Source organism: Phyllobates terribilis, unplaced genomic scaffold (genome assembly GCF_046119375.1).
Source record: "Phyllobates terribilis strain yellow unplaced genomic scaffold, ASM4611937v1 Scaffold_1__5_contigs__length_1240528914, whole genome shotgun sequence".
NCBI lineage: Eukaryota > Metazoa > Chordata > Amphibia > Anura > Dendrobatidae > Phyllobates > Phyllobates terribilis.
Genome location: NW_027362761.1, coordinates 17081545 through 17100911, shown reverse-complemented (window position 1 = coordinate 17100911; position 19367 = coordinate 17081545). Strand labels below are relative to the sequence as shown.

Below are 19367 nucleotides of genomic sequence, written 5' to 3'. Positions count from 1 at the left end.
AAGATCAGGCATGGTTTCCTATGTTAAGTATTGCAATGTATCCTCAAAAATTGGATGTTATATAGTTGATTCATATGGAACCTGATTTTTTTGAGCACCCATAGACTTGAGTGGGTGAGTCACATCCGACTAGACTAGAGAAGACTAGTGCATGCTGCGATTTTTTTTTCATGCAGACATTGGGTCCTTGTGAAAAAACTGTCTTCTGAACAGTCCTATTGGATTACATTGGTCCGAGCGCTATACATATGAGGACTCGGACTGAAAATACAGTTGTGTGAACGTAGCCGTATAATGAATAGGTGATCATTTCTGCAAGGTGATAAGTTAGGCAAGTTGCTGGGTTGAATCATATAAGATCTGTCGTGTAATAGGAGGTTCTGTCTCCTACTACCAAGGCCCACCATTTTTTATTTTTTTTTTAGCAAAGTGGACAGAGCAATATAAAAACCTTTTCTTTTTGAGTAAAGTGCAAAACTGTCGCACAGACTACAATAAATTTCCCCAAATGATTATTTAAATGAAAATGTACAACATAGACTGACTGATAGAAGTGGTGAATATTCACACAAATGAGCTCTTAGGTATGTAGAGCCACAAAACGCCAAAAATCAGTGAGCACCCTTCTTTGTTCCACATGGTATGTTGCTTTTGCCAACACGAAAATCTATGCAACTGTATTAAGCTGTGCACTCACAAGGACATGTGCAGAACTTCATTGGTCTCTGGCTTCCAAACACCACGTAAGAGCTGTTCCACATTAGACATCAGTGCTACACCAGAACCTAGGAGAAAACCCACATGTTATCTTCATAACCGACCATGCGTACACATTATGTAATCTACTATAATTAGCCTAATATTAACAAGAATAAAATATGTCCCATTATACATGTGCCAAAAGCTCTGTAGGAAGTGGGTAACAATGTTAACGGAGCACTTGGTTTCCTCAACTTCCCCGAATATGTATCTGAGCTGTATACAACTGAATCTAACACACTTACTACACAGATGCCTTCGGCAGTGTTCACATTGTAGTCATAGTGTCCGGCAGCAGATCCATCACATGCCGCATTATTCAATGTGTCAAAACGCCAGACACCCAAAAGAACTGAACCAAATATGTGGAGTCTATTAGACGTTATTGGTATATGCCGTGTGATGGAGCCAATAGGATGATTTTGTTTCCATTACAAACAGAAGCCAAAACCCAGATGTTAATTGTAGTCTGCATCCTGCTTGATTCACACATTTGGGTCAGTTTGGGTCAGTTTGGGTCAAACTCATGGTAAGCCTGGACTTGGCAGTTCAGACTCAGACCATTAAAATGTGTGAAAATGGTATCTTGTCAGCAGGTAGGATGAGATACAGCAGGTTGAGCTGATTAGATTGATGGACATTTTTGTGGAAAAATTTCAGTAAAATGTTATTTTATGCATTGAAATCCCTGGTGTTTGTATGCGCATGAGTCCAGTGGGCGGTCCTATCCAGTGACTGACAGTCTTCCCTATATGGCTGTGCATGCAGAGATAGCTGTCAGTCACTGAGTAGGTCCGCCCACTGGACTTTTCCAACAAATTACAGTATATAATTCTTCTCAGCTTCTTCTCTTTACTATGACTGCATGTACATTGTTGCAGGTTCCCTTTAAGTACTAATTTCAGGATAAAATATCTAACTATAGTTACATCTAGTGGTAAAAAGGGTATAACAGACATAGCTATATCAGATATAACCTAACAGACAAAAGTAACCACATGTCCTGTATGCATTTTTCTATAACATGTAAAAGATGCATGATCTTTAATAAAACATACATAAAAAAAGTATAATTTCACCTACAATAATAGAATAAACATTTGGTAAATGTAAATAACAATCCATTAATAAATTTAAATTATTGGAAATACTCAAATCTTTTTTTAAAAAAATTTCATTTGATCACCTTTCATTTGCTAAAAAAAGTGAGTTAAACACTTTGTAAAAATCCCTGAGCTCCCCTGATTTTGAAGCTGTTTTTCATTTTATGCTGCGTCACTCCATTACAGACATACAGTGGGTACGGAAAGTATTCAGACCCGTTTAAATTTTTCACTCTGTTTCATTGCCGCCATTTGGTAAATTCTAAAAAGTCCATTTTTTTCTCATTAAAGTACCCTCTGCACCCCATCTTGACTGAAAAACAGAAATGTAGAAATTTTTGCAAATTTATTAAAAAAGAAAAACTGAAATATCACATGGTCATAAGTATTCAGACCCTTGGCTCAGTATTGAGTAGAAGCACCGTTTTGAGCTAGTACAGCCATGAGTCTTCTTGGGAATGATGAAACAAGTTTTTCACACCTGGATTTGGGGATCCTCTGCCATTCTTCCTTGCAGATCCTCTCCAGTTCCGTCAGGTTGGATGGTTGGTGGACAGCCATTTTCAGGTCTCTCCAGAGATGCTCAATTGGGTTTAGGTCAGGGCTCTGGCTGGGCCAGTCAAGAATGGTCACAGAGTTGTTCTGAAGCCACTCCTTTGTTATTTTAGCTGTGTGCTTAGGGTCATTGTCTTATTGGAAGGTGAACCTTCGGCCAAGTCTGAGGTCCAGAGCACTCTGGAAGAGATTTTCATCCAGGATATCTCTGTACTTGGCCACATTCATGTTTCCTTCAATTGCAACCAGTCATCCTGTCCCTGCAGCTGAAAAACACTCCCATAGCATGATGCTGCCACCACCATGTTTCACTGTTGGGATTTTATTGGGCAGGTGATGAGCAGTGCCTGGTTTTCTCCACACATACCGCTTAGAATTATAACCAAAAAGTTCTATCTTCATCTCATCAGACCAGAGAATCTTATTTCTCATAGTCTGGGAGTCCTTCATGTGTTTTTGAGCAAACTCTATGTGGGCTTTGATATGTCTTGCACTGAGGAGAGTCTTTCATCGGGCCACTCTTCCATAAAGGCCCGAATGGTGGAGGGCTGCAGTGATAGTTGACTTTTTGGAATTTTCTCCCATCTCCCTACTGCATCTCTGGAGCTCAGCCACAGTGATCTTGGGTTCTTCTTTACCTCTCTCACCAAGGCTCTTCTCCCACGATTGCTCAGTTTGGCTGGACGGCCAGGTCTAGGAAGACTTCTGGTGGTCCTAAACTTCTTCCATTTAAGGATTATGGAGGCCACTGTGCTCTTGGGAACCTTGAGTAATGCAGAGATTCTTTTATAACCTTGGCCAGATCTGTGCCTTGCCACAATTCTGTCTCTGAGCTCCTTTGGCAGTTCCTTTAAGCTCATGATTCTCATTTGGTCTGACATTTCACTGAGAGCTGTGAGATCTTATATAGACAGGTGTCAAGATGGGGTGCAGAGTGTACTTTAATGAGAAAAAAAATGAACTTTTTAGAATTTACCAAATGGCTGCAATGAAACAAAGAGTGAAAAATTTAAAGGGGTCTGAATACTTTCGGTACCCACTGTATTCAATTCTAGGGGTCTAGCAGTCTCAGACGCTGCTGGGCTGTGATAGTTTCTAGGAGGGAGGGGTGAAACAGCCCCCCCCTTAGAAAAGACTTTGAAGAAATACCCAGTTGAACAACAAGCCGATATTTCACATACTGCGCTGCAAAAAAATCTCTGCAATGTAGCAGAAGAATCCAAATCAGAGGAGTACAGAGATTTTTACAAGGTATTTAACTACATTTTTTTTAGGAAGTGACAGGTCCTCTTTAAGGAAAGATTATACATGTTGTTATCTGATCCTGTTTGTCAGGAAGAACAACAGGGAGATCATGCAGATCTTCCAGCTGGTACCAATTTGTCACAGGAACCAACACTCCGCTGCCTCCAGTTGTCTGGACAGTTATGAAATTGACTGACGAGTGATGGATGAGGCCACGGCTGTTTTCACTACTAGGCCAGTTATTGGGGAACTCACAGTGAACCTATAGTATATACACATCCAATTCCAACACATGGAATATATATATATATATATATATATACCCCAGTATGGTCACTGCAAAACTACCTTATAAGAAAAGGAACTAGCTGACACCACCAATTGTTTATACAGGCTGATTGAACACTCGTTAAAGACAGAGTATGGCTTCAGGGGTGTGGTTTATAGAGCAAGAGGAATGAAGCTATTCAATTTTATATATTTAATCCGAAAAGTAGGCAGTGTTTATAAAAATATACAAAGATGTTACAAAATGGACAAAATAATACAGTATACAGTATACAGTATAAAATAAAAAGGAATAACAGAAGAAAAGTACTAAACCTGTGTCACGGAAATAGTGCAGATCTTTTATGGAGGGAAGCACTCCTTTTAGGGAAACTGTATAGCACCACAGCGAACTGTGTCTTCAAGGACTGACAATGACAAAAACTCAAAATTCGCTTTTATTGGATAATACCACACCCACATATCTCTCTTCGGGGAGCTCATATAGGAGCTGATCATAGGATGTGGCTAGGGTCCCAAAAATTAAGAGATCTCCAACTTTCAGGATATCTTCGCCCATGAGGGAGATATTAATGTTATATTTCCTATTTTGATTTTAGCTTTCTATAGACAGGAAACATGGTACATATATTGTCACAGATCTGTCAGATTGTAATTTGGGACTTGATGTCGTGACCGCCCAGTGATATAAGTCAATGCGTTCACCACTTCGTCACGATGCCAGAAATATGCCTGCAATAACTGTAGGACCTTTGCTGTTTATTGTTTTTTTTAATGTTCATAACTGGGATGGGAACAAAGGGACTCACAGCAGTCATTTTGCAGTTCTGTGACATAGGGATGCAAGGGCCATATATCTGTTGCCTCCCACATTATTCTATAAGTTGTGCCTGAAATTCGGTCTGCGATCCATCAGATAATCCACTGTAATTACCTGTTTACTGCAAGGGCGTCCCAGATGCCTGGGGTCATGGAGAGTATCTTAGACTGCTAGATTTTGTTCCCTTCATTTCATAATGAAGACATGATTCAATGTTCACTATGAAAACTATGAGATGACTTTATAGATTTTACAATTACATCAATAGCAATGTTCTTGACACTAAATACAGTTTAAGGCTTACTCATAAATTTATATAATGGTGGTTTTAAGAAAATGTAATTAAATGTACCTATAACGAGAGAGAAAAACACCTCTTTACTCCTTCTCTGAGCAGGTTTTCATTCAGGATTAGGTAGAAAATGAATGAAGCACTAATTCATTTTGCTTCTGTCCCAAGCACAGCTGAAAGTAGACAATGTCTAATGCTAGGGCTACATGCCAACATGTGTCTTGCAATAGCAAGTCTCAGAGAAGTCATTTGACCAAAAACATTTGTGTAACGTGTCTTCTATTTGCTGTCACGCAAGTATTTTAGAGCTGCGCTTAGGCTGTACAAATTGTAGAACTTGTATACAGTATGCAGGCAAGTCGTGGTTTCAAGGAACTTGCATTGGTGTCTATAGTGGCAAAGTCACATGCGACTTTTGACTTGCGACCAAAAATCCAAAATCTGCTGTGTGGTGGTCGTGCTAGGGTGCAGGAAACAACGTAAACCCACTGACAATCATTGGATGTGATCATAGAATCATATCTATGATGTCACAGTCTAAAGGCTAGACAACACACAGTCTGCAGTTCTTTGTCTAGAAAAAAATGTATTGTGTTCCTACTTTTCTATGAAGATACAGTATATTAAAACACTCTGAGATTCTTATTATCAGTTATTTGAAATTATATATATATATTTACATTTCATTGTATCACACAAAACAGGTAGACTCTCCTGCATTGAAGAAGCAGTGGGGTCCTCCTGGGTCTCCTGCCATAGTGCTTCATTTCATTCAAATGTCAACGGATAGTTTGCGCTGACACTGATGTACCCTGAGCCTGCAAGACAGCTTGAATTTCTTTGGAACTTGATTGGGGCTGCTTATCTACCATCTGGACTATCCTGCGTTGCAACCTTTCATAATTTTTTTTCTCTGCCGTCCACGTTCAGGGAGATTAGCTACAGATTGCAATCTTCTTGATGTTGTTCAGCACCAAGGACAAAGGAACATCAAGATCTCTGGAGATGGAATTGTAACCTTGAGATTATTTATATTTTTCAACAATTTTGTTTCTCAAGACTTCATATAGTTCGTCTCCTCTTTCTGTTCTCCATACTTAAGCCCCCGTCTCACATAGCGAGATCGCTAGCGAGATCGCTGCTGTGTCACGGTTTTGGTGACGCAACAGTGACCTCACCAGCGATGTCGCTATGTGTGACACTTTGCAGCGATCAGGCCCCTGCTGTGAGGTTGCTGATCGCTGCAAAATGTCCTGGACCATTTTTTGGTCTTTGCCCTCCCACTGGTCAGCACAGATCACTGTGTGTGACAAGCGGGATCAGGGATCAGGCTGGTAACCATGATAAACATCGGGTTACTAGGGGCGCACGCGCACTTAGTAACCTGCTGTTTATCACGGTTATGAGCCTGCTAAAGTGAGCGGTAACCTCCAGCTCACCTTAGCAGAGTGGTAACCATGATAAACAGCGGGTTACTAGGTGCGCGTGTGCCCCTAGTAACCCGCTGTTTATCATGGTTACCAGCCTGCTCCTGCTTCGGCAGGCTGGTAACCAGGAGCAGGACATCGTGGAAAGATTCTTTCCACGATGTCGCTGCTCCCCTGATCGCTGGGGAGCCTGCCTGTTTGACAGCTCACCAGCGTCACATAGCGACGCAGCAACGATCCCTGACAGGTCGTATCGTTGTCGGGATCGCTGTAGCGTCGCTAAGTGTGACGGGGCCTTTAGTGTGGCACACACAGATCCACAATGCAAAGATTGAGTCAACTTCTTCCCTATTTATAAGATTTCAGGTGTGTGATTTTGATATTGCCCACACCTGTTAATTACCAAAGGTGAGTTTGAACGAGCATCACATGCTTCAAACAAAGTTGTTTACCTGCAATTTTGGAAAGGTGCCAACATTTTGTCCGGTGTTTTTTGTGTTGTTCCAATACACACAAAGGAAATAAATCATGTGTATAACAAAACGCGTTCTGGTGTTGTGAGATGCGTGAGGATGCGGGACGCCGTGTCTCTCACTGATTTCTCTGGCCAGGGAAGATGGGACGCTGTCTTCCCCAGTTGCCAGGCAACACAGTTCGCTGCTTTGTCTGGTACTAAGCAGTGGTGGGATTTTGTCCAGTCTGCTGTTGAAGCTAGCAGGGAGTGGCTGTCTGGTGATGATTAGGAGATAATCAACACCCGATCATTAGGCGGGCTATATAATCGTGCTCCCTGCTCAGTCCTTTGCTGTTTGCTGCAGTTCCCTATGGGCTTGGTGGTGAGTAGTGATCACATTAGTCTAGCTATCTTTTCAGGCGTTTTCTCATTTCCTCTTCTGGTTTTACTTCCTGTGGTTCTTGCAGAGGTACTCACCTGGTTCTTGACTAGGCACCAGCCGCTTCACCAGATGACAGCTGTCCGTCAACAGTGGCCTGGGAGGGGCTCTGTCATAGTCCCCCTTTCCATTTACTGAGGGCTGGGTGAATAGTATTCCCAGCCCTCAAGAGCTTGACTAGCTGAGCAGCTTGTGCCAAGTGTGTTTGTGGCTGCGCCTTTGCTGGTTTGGTGCTCGTCTTGCTGGGTCCCTCTGTGAAGCGTATAACACTTTCTGATCTATTACTGGAGATACCAGGGGTACTGAGGTAAGAAGAAGTTGCTCACACTGCTGCCCACCCTGTGTTTTTGAGCTTATACTAGAGATACTAGAGGTGCTGAGGTAAGAAGAGGCCACTCACAGTTCTGTCCACCATGTCTTTATGATCTAATACTATAGATACCAGGAGTGGTGAGGTAAGAAGAGGTTGCTCACCCTGTTATTCATCCTGTTTTTCTTATCTAATACTGAATATGGGCTGCTGAGGTAAGAAGAAGCTACTCACATAGCTATCCAGCCTGACTATCTGATCTGATATTGGAGATACCAGGAGTGCTAAGGAAGAAGAGGCTGCTCACACTGCTATCCCCAATGTCTTTCTGATCTAAGGCTATGTGCCCATGATGCAGAAATGCTCAGGATTTTTCCTGAGCGTTTCTGCATCTCCCTGGCACAAAAAAACACATGCGGATTGTACATGCGTTTTCCTGCCAGGGACATGCGGAAATGAAGCGTTCTTCACTTGCATTTCCGCATGTGGGTTGACAAGCGCTTTCCAAGCGATTTTAGCATCACTTGGAAAGTGCTTGTCAACTTGGTCACACTATATAAATCCATGCAAACAGCTTGGATTTATATAGTGTGACCCGAGAGAATGTCAAAAAATAATAAAATAAATGTATACTTACCCTCCGATGGCCCCCGGTGTCCTGCTTCACTCCGTTCTCCCTTGCCGGCAGCGGTAACTGAAGGACCTGCCGACGTCAGCGTCGCGTGACCCGTCACATGACTCTGACGTCAGCGCAGGTCCTTCATTCCATCGCGAAGTGCCGGGAAGCAAGGGGGAGCACAGCGCGGGCCGCCAGAAGGTAAGTATATATTTATTTTATTCTTTTTTTACAGCTTTTTTAATGGTACCTGGGTGTGGAGGAGAGTCTCCTCTCCTCTACACACGGATACCATCCGCACATTAGAACGCGCCACTTACGCAAGTACAGATGCAGTGATGCGTAATCCATGCGTTCTAATGCAAGTCAATGGCTGCGAAAACGCAGCACTTCCGCAAAATAATTGGTAGTGCTGCGTTTTTTTCAGCAATGATAATCCGCAGAGGAAATTTCCGCAGCATGTGCACAGCACATGCGGATTATCATTGGGGAACATGGCAGGCCTTCTACCATGCGTTTTTTAAGCGTTTCTGCAGCTTTTTTGCTGCTGCGGAAACGCTTAAAAAACGCATCGTGGGCACACAGCCTAATACTGGAAATACTAGGGGTGCTGAGATAAGAAGATCCTGATCACACTGCTGTCCAACCTGCCTTTCTTATCTAATACTGGATATACCAGGGCTGGGGGTACTCACAATGAGGCTGCTCAAAATGCAGTCCATCCTGCCTTGTTATCTCAAGGTCACAGCTGCTCAGCTTCTGTCCTATTAACATTCTAGCATAAGTTTCTGTCAGTGTAAAAAGCAGTGGACATTTTAATTTTAAAGTGATAACCACCCTAGTCTAAAAGGTTGTGATTTGCTTATTAAAACTATTTAGGAATGTATTTATAATTACAGTTACTTTAGATATTTAATTTTTTCTAATCCCAGAGATCCCCATTTAGGTCCTAATCAGAGGTTCCTCCGAATAAAGAAATAGGACCTGTCAATTTAACAAGTGGAAAGGCAAACTGATTTTAATTTTTAAAAAAGGATTATCTGGGATTTTGTTTTTTTTTGGCTATGGTGCTAAGATTTTACCGGCAGGTAGTTGCTAACTACCTGCTTGTTCTGCCCTGCAACAATGTGTTCCGGCTCAGGTGGCAATTCCCCAGCTTCATTTGACTTCACATCAACAGAGCAGCTCTTCAGTTCCGGTCTGCTCTGTTAATGGGCTGACACTGCCAACACCATGCTGGCTGTCAATCAGCATAATATTGGCAGTGAAGCCTCGTCGACAGAGTACTGCAGAAGAGAAGAAGCTGCTCTGTCGACATGACATCACTGGAAACAGGAGCTGTCTGTGACCACTCTAAACTGGATCATATCATCGCAGGGCAGAATAGGCAGCTACTTAGCAGATATCTGCTGGTAAGTTCTTAGCCCCATAGCCAAAAAAACTAAAGTCTCGGGTAAAGACACAAATTACAGAATGCTTTACCTGCACCTACAGTTAGTTTCCTTGATGCATTAGGGGTCCCTTAAGAACGGAAACCATTTTTTCGAAGATTTTTAGGTGGTGATTAAATTGGTAATATTTGTCATGTTCTGCCATATTTTTGCCAAGCAGAATAGAGTAAGCTGATATTATGCTGTACCCAATTTTTTTATATTTTTACCATTAATGTTAATGAAAACATGGATCAAATAAAAAGCATCAAAGAGACCAGTCAAAAAAATTATCAGTGCAAGTCCAAGGTGTGAAACTCTACCCCAACAGTTTCACTCACGGTGATGTAACGTTCTCTGTAAGGCCCTTTTTTATAAGGTATTAATATGGGTCCTGAAGCCCAGTCCCCCATTGTCACAATCTTCTCACATTCCTCTATAACATCTAAGGAAGTAGAGATCCATGTAAAAAAAGTGTTATGCCTCTAGCCTTGATTATACTTTTTAACACTTGATCAGGCTTACCTTTTACCCATCCAATAAGTACCATGATAACCCAGCCATGATGGTAGTGGTGATGGGCATGGTGAATTCCAATGGCAATTTTGCGTACACGGACTACTTCTTTCATACCAACAAAGACAAGTTTCACTGGTAAAAAGCTGACACACTTGTAGAAGAGATTCAGGGGGCAGAAAAACAAGAGATACCTATACAAATGAGAAAATAATAGAAAATATGTCATTTTATATCTGTAGAAATCAATATTAAAACACTTCAAGTGTAACAACATAGAAGCATTTAAAGGGGTTCTCCACCACTGGCACTTCTTCCTTCACTGTCTTTAGTGAGTAAACTTGAGTTTCCACTTACAGTGGGTACGGAAAGTATTCAGACCCCTTTAAATTTTTCACTCTGTTTCATTGCAGCCATTTGGTAAATATCTAAAAAGTTCATTTTTTTCTCATTAAATTACACTCTGCACCCCATCTTCACTGAAAAAAAAACAGAAATGTAGAAGTTTTTGCAAATTTATTAAAAAAGAAAAACTGAAATATCACATGGTCATAAGTATTCAGACCCTTTGCCCAGTATTGAGTAGAAGCACCGTTTTGAGCTAGTACAGCCATGAGTCTTCTTGGGAATGATGCAACAAGTTTTTCACACCTGGATTTGGGGATCCTCTGCCATTCTTCCTTGCAGATCCTCTCCAATTCCGTCAGGTTGGATGGAGAACGTTGGTGGACAGCCATTTTCATGTCTCTCCAGAGATGCTCAATTGGGTTTAGGTCAGGGCTCTGGCTGGGCCAGTCAAGAATGGTCACAGAGTTGTTCTTAAGCCACTCCTTTGTTATTTTAGCTGTGTGCTTAGGGTCATTGTCTTGTTGGAAGGTGAACCTTCGGCCAAGTCTGAGGTCCAGAGCACTCTGGAAGAGGTTTTCATCCAGGATATCTCCGTACTTGGCCGCATTCATGTTTCCTTCAATTGCAACCAGTCATCCTGTCCCTGCAGCTGAAAAACACCCCCATAGCATGATGCTGCCACCACCATGTTTCACTTTTGGGATTGTATTGGGCAGGTGATGGGCAGTGCCTGGTTTTCTCCACACATAACGGTTAGAATTATAACCAAAAAGTTCTATCTTCGTCTCATCAGACCAGAGTATCTTATTCCTCATAGTCTGGGAGTCCTTTATGTGTTTATGAGCAAACTCTATGCACGCTTTCATATGTCTTGCACTGAGGAGAGGTTTCCATCGGGCCACTCTGCATAAAGGCCCTACTGGTGGAGGGCTGCAGTGATAGTTGACTTTGTGGAACTTTCTCCTATCTCCTTACTGCATCTCTGGAGCTCAGCCACAGTGATCTTGGGGTTCTTCTTTACCTCTCTCACCAAGGCTCTTCTCCCACGATTGCTCAGTTTGGCTGGACGGTCAGGTCTAGGAAGACTTCTAGTGGTCCCAAACTTCTTCCATTTAAGGATTATGGAGGCCACTGTGCTCTTAGGAACCTTGAGTAATGCAGAAATTCTTTTGTACCTTGGCCAGATCTGTGCCTTGCCACAATTCTGTCTCTGAGCTCCTTGGGCAGTTCCTTTGAGCTCATGATTCTCATTTGGTCTGACATGCACTGTGAGCTGTGAGGTCTTATATAGACAGGTGTGTGCCTTTCCAAATCAAGTTCTATCAGTTTAATTAAACACAGCTGGACTCCAATGAAGGAGTAGAACCATCTCAAGGAGGAAATGGACAGCATGTGACTTAAATATGAGTGTCTGAGCAAAGGGTCTGAATACTTATGACTATGTGATATTTCAGTTCTTTTTTAATAAATTTGCAAAAATTTCTACATTTCTGTTTTTTTTCAGTCAAGATGGGGTGCAGAGTGTACTTTAATGAGAAAAAAAATGAACTTTTTAGAATTTACCAAATGGCTGCAATGAAACAAAGAGTGAAAAATTTAAAGGGGTCTGAATACTTTCCGTACCCACTGTACTTAAGAAGCCATACTCATGTATATTAATTGAATTTGTTTTCTGTTTCTATCATTTAATATTACTCAGACACAGAAGCATTAGTCTGTAGTACAGAAATACTTACCAGACAGCAGTAGCTAAAAGTATATTGGCATTGTTGCTGAAGTAATCTATAGGAGAATCTCCAAGCAAAACATCTGCAAGAATGTAGCTGCCAAAGCAGTAGAGCATGGCACACAACCAGGAGGCTACTGGACTGCGTCTAGAAAGAGCCACAGCACCTATGTGTGAGAAAGAGGACTTTGATTAATATATAAGTGATATTGAGACATGACACATTTATTCCACATCCATAACATACTCAACTGATTATTTACAGTAAGCAGAAACGTCACTTATTATCATGCCTTTCTTAGAAGAAAAAATAATACAAAAAACAGTGAAGAATTGGCTCATCAAATCAGCTTTACAGTCAGATTATTCTGTACATATTGATACAGTTTTATATGCAGTATCCTTTTAAGAGAAAACTCTAGGATGGGCAGTCATTATGATCTGTTGCAAATTTTCATTGCAGATCCTGCACCGAAGTCCACGACCAAGTACTGTACAGATTACGGGCATGCTGCAGATGATACATTTTAGGATCTAAAAATTAAAAAAAATGGGTGTCACAATACAATTGATGGTTTCCAAACTTAAATAGAACCAGTCAGCACAAGTTTGTAATGTAAAGTAAGGATATGGCAGTAATAGTGCTGTAATACTGATTACATTGATACCTTTGGTGAAAAAATCTGTTTTGTTGCTCTTCTTTAATCACCATTTGAAGCTATCTGCTCGGACTGTACACTTGGTCTTCTCCTCCCTGTCTGTGATTCCCTGCCCCTCCTCCTGCCTCTAGTCTGCAAATGATAGGTCACTACTGAGATATCACAGACAAGGAGAAGAAGACCCCCAGTGTAGAGTCCGGCTCCTGTCCACAAAAATTTAGCAGAAAACTTCAAATGGTGATTAAAAGAGAACCACAAAGCGGATTTCTTCACCAAAGATATCAATGTAATTAGTATTACAGTGCAATTACAGTCATGTCTTTACTTTACATTACAAAACCATGCTGACAGGTTCTCTTTAACAAGCAATCCTCTACTAGGGCTGTGGAACTTGTAACACAAGTCAACCAAGTGTCAGATTATGATCAAAGTGGCTGCCAGCTTTCACCCATCATACAATGTGGCTGTGGATTCTGAGAAGGCTACTCCCTGCTACAGGCTGTCCTGTCCAGGCTTTTCTTGCAGGGCGCACAAACCACATCATAAAGTTGTGTCCAGGGGTCCTCATGACATCTAGGCCAAAAGCCTTCACAAAATTTACTCCCAAATACCATAGCTACAAGCATGCAGATTGCCCAACACTCTGCGCAAAAAAAGTAACTTCCCAGACCACCAAGAGTTCAGAAGAGTCTCATTCCTAGTCCTTGTTAGCAGAAACAGAAGCAATACAATTGTATCAGTACAGCCCAGCACAGCAGAAATAGACAGAATAAACATTATCCTCATACAGGTAGATAGATGTTTCCTGACAGACCAAGTAACTTGCTCCAGATTACCTGTAACTTGCTGTAAATTGTACAATACTTTAGCCGTCCACTTTACAGCAGTGATTCGTTTTTAATCACTTGGCTTATCTTCTAAGAACTCACTGTGCTAACACCCTATCCTCTAGTTTCCACCAGTTCACTAGAGATAGAGGTCTGTAACAAACCGACCACTTTACTGGCCACAGAGCAACCGATCGCTCACTTTTCACAGATACTTTGGATCTCTGGATCTTTATCTCCAACTCTCAACCACCATATTCCTGCTGTTGCTTCAGAGACCCACAGCGCACATTGTACTCAAACTCACAGTCACTTGCTTCAGCTTACAGCCCACTGGCAAACACTTTGAGAACAAGCTCAGGCCAATGACAGGTACCTCAGACACATCATGAGGTCTCACTGAAAACTCCAAAAGGAAATGGGGTCTCCAGAGGAGAAATACTTCTAATCTGCCCTAAAGCTAAATTCCCCTCTGATCCCATGAAGAAAGTTCATAAGTCTTCCTCACTCACTGCAGCCTGCTGTCCTCATGGCGGCTGTCATTATGTGCCAGAAATTTCCTTCTATTCAGGCACACCTCACAGAAGCTGGATTGGGGTCTGTCACAACAATTTTGCAAATAACATGCTGCAGATGCAACACTTAGCAGACTCCTCTGCAGTCCCATCTCTTGCTACTGCTCTATGACTCAGGCCAAGCTCTCTATTTTCTCCTAATTAACCAAGAACCTGTGCCTCATGCCAGGCTTCAGCCACACACTGACTCATTTCCTGCTGCAAGCTCCTGTATATCACTCCTTTCTGATCTCTTTTGGCATGGCAGCACAATCAGTCTAGGGGTTAGCGTGGGATTAGATCCAAACAGTAACAAGGGAAGAAAGTGAAAACAGTCATATACGCAAACGGTATCATTATAAAAAAAAAATGGTAAGGCTATGGTATATGGTGTCAGAGAATCGAGCCTGAAGTATATGTCTAGGGCTTTTCCTCATCTATACATTAATATTCCTATATTCCTCCATTCACCATATAAATGGCACACTTAACTTACATCTGGCCAGTCTCTTTAACTGTATTGGAATGCAGTATACATATTTTACAATGGGTCCCCATAGTTGAAGAATGCCTAGGCATCCATACTGGCTGTGGCCACTGTCAGCCATATACCTACTGAACCCAAAAGTGGAAAGGAAATAAATGCAGTGTGTCCTTAGCCTAAGTGCCGGCTTACACTTTACAATCTGCAGCCGAAACGGCAGCTGATTAGCTATATGTTTGATGATCGGCTGTTGTTTAATAGTCTATTTAGAAAGACCAACCACGCTTACAAAGTGGGCAGTGAGAAATAGATTGTTCTGTGCGCAGGGCCGGCGTCAGCACCCGGCGCACCCGGGCAAGTGCCGGGGCCCTGAGCAGGCAGAGGGGCCCACTGGCGGTCGCGCACCCCGCTGGGCTATGGGCGGAGGAGAGCGGTGTCAGTGCCCGCCCTTCCCCCCGCTTGCTCAGGGCCCCGGCAGCCGGATACTTACCTCTCCCCATGCCTCCGCAGATCCGCTGTCTTCCTGGTGCGCGCTCCCTGTGACGTCTCAGGTCAGAGGGTGCGGTGACGTCTTTACACCGCGCCCTCCCCTGAGCCGTCACAGGGAGCGCTGAGCGGGAAGACGCCGACAACGCTGGAGTCCGGACCCGAGCAGCGGGCAGCAGGTGAGAAGGAGGGAGGTGAGTATTTGATTATTATTTTTTTAATGTATGGAGGCATGGGGCATTATAAAGAGGGGGGGGGTGACATCCTGCATGGGGCATTATAAAGAAGGGGGGGGTGACATCCTGCATGGGGCATTATAAAGGGGGGGTGGCATTCTGCATGGGGCATTATAAAGAGGGGGGGTGACATCCTGCATGGGGCATTATAAAGAGAGGGGGGGTGACATCCTGCATGGGGCATTATAAAGGGGGGGTGGCATCCTGCATGGGGCATTATAAAGATAGGGGGTGACATCCTGCATGGGGCAGTATAAAGAGAAGGGGGGGGTGGCATCCAGCATGGGGCATTATAAAGAGGGGGGGGGGGTGACATCCTGCATGGGGCATTATAAAGGGGGGGTGGCATTCTGCATGGGGCATTATAAAGAGGGGGGGTGTGAAATCCTGCATGGGGCATTATAAAGGGGGGGGGGTGGCATCCTGCATGGGGCATTATAAAGATAGGGGATGACATCTTGCATGGGGCATTATAGAGAGAGGGGGTGACAGCCTGCATGGGGCATTATAAGGGGGGGGGGGGACAGCCTGCATAGTGCATTATGTGGGGGGAACAGCCTGCATGGAGCATTATAAGGGGGGGGGCAGCCTGTATGGAGCATTATGTGGGGGGTAACAGCCTGCATGGAGCATTAAAAGGGGGGGGGGCAGCCTGTATGGGGCATTATGTGGGGGGTAACAGCCTGCATGGAGCATTATAAGGGGGGGACAGCCTGTATGGGGCATTATGTGGGGGGTAACAGCCTGCATGCAGCATTATATGGGGGCCAGTATCCTGTATGGAGCGTTATATGGGGGCCAGTATCCTGTATGGAGTTTTATAAGGGGACCAGTATCCTGTATGGAGCGTTATATGGGGGCCAGTATCCTGTATGGAGCTTTATAAGGGGACCAGTATCCTGTATGGAGCGTTATATGGGGGCCAGTATTCCGTATGGAGCCTTATATGGAGGCCATTATTCCGTATGGAGCCTTATATGGGGGCCAGTATTCCGTATGCAGCCTTATATGGGGGCCAGTATTCCGTATGGAGCCTTATATGGAGGCCAGTGTTCTGTGTGGAGCGATTCACCGGTTTCTGAGCTATTGTGGAATTTACAATAGATATCACTCATGTAATGTAAGAAGTGAAATCTTTGCATTGTACTATATATATATTTCTCCGCCGTATCTCTGCATCATGAATCGTGGTATGTGTTAAAGGGGCCCACTGAGACGCTTTCGCCCAGGGCCCAGAAAAACCTGGAGCCGGCCCTGTCTGTGCGCATAGGCTGTCATTGGTCTCGACAGTACTTGTTCTGTTTAAACAGCTTGCTGTGCTTCCGAGACTGACAATATTTTAGCCAGTCAAATTACAATTTCACCCAATGAACGAGCATTTCACTCATTCATAAGGTGATTAACAGTCTACTCACACAGTGCGATTATCGGAAATGAGCATTGCTTGTTCCCAATAATCATGCAGAGAAAATGCACTCTAAGGTTTATGCCCCCTTACAGACTTATGAGACAGTAACTGATAAAATACCTGCTGCTACACTATCTAGTACTTTGCATACTAGTTACAAATAAAATACATTTCCTGAATTACATTTAGAAAAAACAATCGCTGGTAACAAACTTGTAATTTGTTTCCCACTGAGACCAGAACAACTTCACAATATCTCAAAGAAGTGTTGCACCAGCAGCAGAATTGTTAATGAATAGCCCTCCAAGTGTAATGTCAGTGTGGGGAGGTGATATTGGATGACAGACAGCTGATCTGTGATACAGAACTAAATATAGTCAATAGGTCACCAGAGGAGCAGAGCTGAGGGACACCTGTTAGGGTCCATCGGAGTCATTAATAGAATAAGAGAGTAGAAAGTGCAAACGGGAAACTGAGAACTATGGACTGATAGGTGTATATAGAATGATTATCACTAATGATAATGGCAGTTATTAGCGATAATTAGTGATGAGCGAGTACCGTAATATTCGTAATCGCTATACTCGTAACGAGTACTTTGTAATAACTGCATATTCGTAGCGAGTACAATGTAAGTCAATGGGAAATGCGAGTAATTTTCTGCTGGACCCTACAAAGGGGTCTGCGGGCCTGAGGAAAAGGCTGAAATGGATGGGAAAGTGATGAAACAGAATGGGAAGAGCCTGGAGAATATGCCTCCATACATTTCTGACTCACATATGGTTTCTGGGAATAAGTTTGTCGCAGTATTACGCCACTTTTACAGACACACAAGAACAACTACCAAACCTTACCTAAATTGCATTTAACAGGCCAAAAAGGTTAAGAAACAGTTTTTCCTGCATAATCACTTGTATATAAGGCTAAATAAACCTGAGAAACCAAAAAATATCCCTTTTAGCCTTTGTTCACACATACTGTTGTGGCTTTTTTTTGCCTTTTATAATTGGGAGGGCCCTGACTTATACATTTTGAAGGTCCCTCTCTCATACATCATTTTTAGTTCGCTATTCCCCAGCACTTTACAAGCACAGCTAGAAAGCACCAGTAGGTCTGTTGATCTTTGACCTGAGAGGCCTCAGGTAGCTCTGTAACATGCGTTTTGGAGGGGCAGCTGTTACTTAGACATTTGGGCGGTCCCTCCATCATTGACACTCAGATAGTGGAAAACATACTCCATAGCAGTTTACAATGTGCCCATTGTAGCGTTGGGCTTGACCCTCCTCCTCCTCCACCACCATGTGATACTGTGGCCCTAAATTCAAATGTTCAGAGGGTCTGCAGTAGGCAGGAAAGCTGAGTTTTGTGAGAGCCCTCGTGTGGCCCTGTAACATACATTTTGAAGTGCCCTCCTCTAGAGATTTTGGAGGTCCCTCTTGTGTACAATACATTTGAGAGTGCCCTCACTTATTCATATTGTAGGGCCCTTACTCTATTATTTAACTCATTTAAGGGCAGAGACTACAGGGAAAAAGGCCAAGATACATGGAGAACTAGAAGGTAGCAGTGAGTGTGGCCTGCGGTCCTCAGGTATGGCTGAACTCTGTGAAACATAAAAATAACACTTGTGCAAGTCAATGGACAAAGGATATATGGTGCCCCCCTCCAGGATGGGTTGGAGAAGCTTCTCCAAATGGCTCAGAGATTTTGATTGTCAATATTCCCCAGATTATATAGGAAGAGAAGACTTCTTGATACTGTACTACTTAGTCCAGTGCAGAATGTGCATCGTATTTCCAAAAATTACTCCTGGGGGCTGTGTCATAGGTGCAGGAAGATTCCATGACAAGGGCCTCCCTTGACAAACATTATCTATGATGGAGTACTGTAGTAGTTGTGGCCCTCAATTCAAGTTTTCAGAGGGCCATCAGTCGGTCATCAACAGTCAGTGTAAATTTCTATTGAATATGTATCCCCTATCTCAGTCACAATGTGGCACAAGCCAGGCATGTTTTTTGCCAAATAGGGTTACTGACAGTACATTTCAATTGAATATGTATCCCCTATCTTAGTCACAATGTGGCACAACCTGTGACAAGGGCCTTCAATGACAAATATTAGTTTGGTAAGACCACTGTACATTCCAGATTTGTCCACTGCACAATGTGCATAGAGTTTGTAAAAATTAGCCCTATGGGCTGCGTCATGGTTGACGCAGGAAGCCACCATTCCAAGGACCTCCAATTACAAATAGTAGATAGGCTGGAGTAGGAATACTGTCCTGGTTTGTCCACTGCACAATTTGCATAGGGTTTGTAAAAATTAGCCCTATGGGCTGAGTCATGGTTGACGAAGGAAGGAAACGGGTTTTTATGGGAAGGGGGT

At 43.0% G+C, this 19367-nt stretch overlaps 1 protein-coding gene across 2 annotated transcripts in view; it reads right to left on the bottom strand.

Annotated features, from left to right (window-relative positions):
* Positions 1-19367, bottom strand: part of TMEM38A (transmembrane protein 38A) — a 58945-nt gene that overhangs the window by 8038 nt on the left and 31540 nt on the right. For both annotated transcript variants that reach the window (XM_073651291.1, XM_073651282.1), the window contains exons 2-4: positions 12339-12495; positions 10264-10448; positions 698-785 (exon numbers count right to left, since the gene is read on the bottom strand). In XM_073651291.1, coding sequence (XP_073507392.1) covers positions 698-785; positions 10264-10448; positions 12339-12495 — 430 coding nt within the window. The remainder of the gene's footprint in view (positions 1-697; positions 786-10263; positions 10449-12338; positions 12496-19367) is intronic.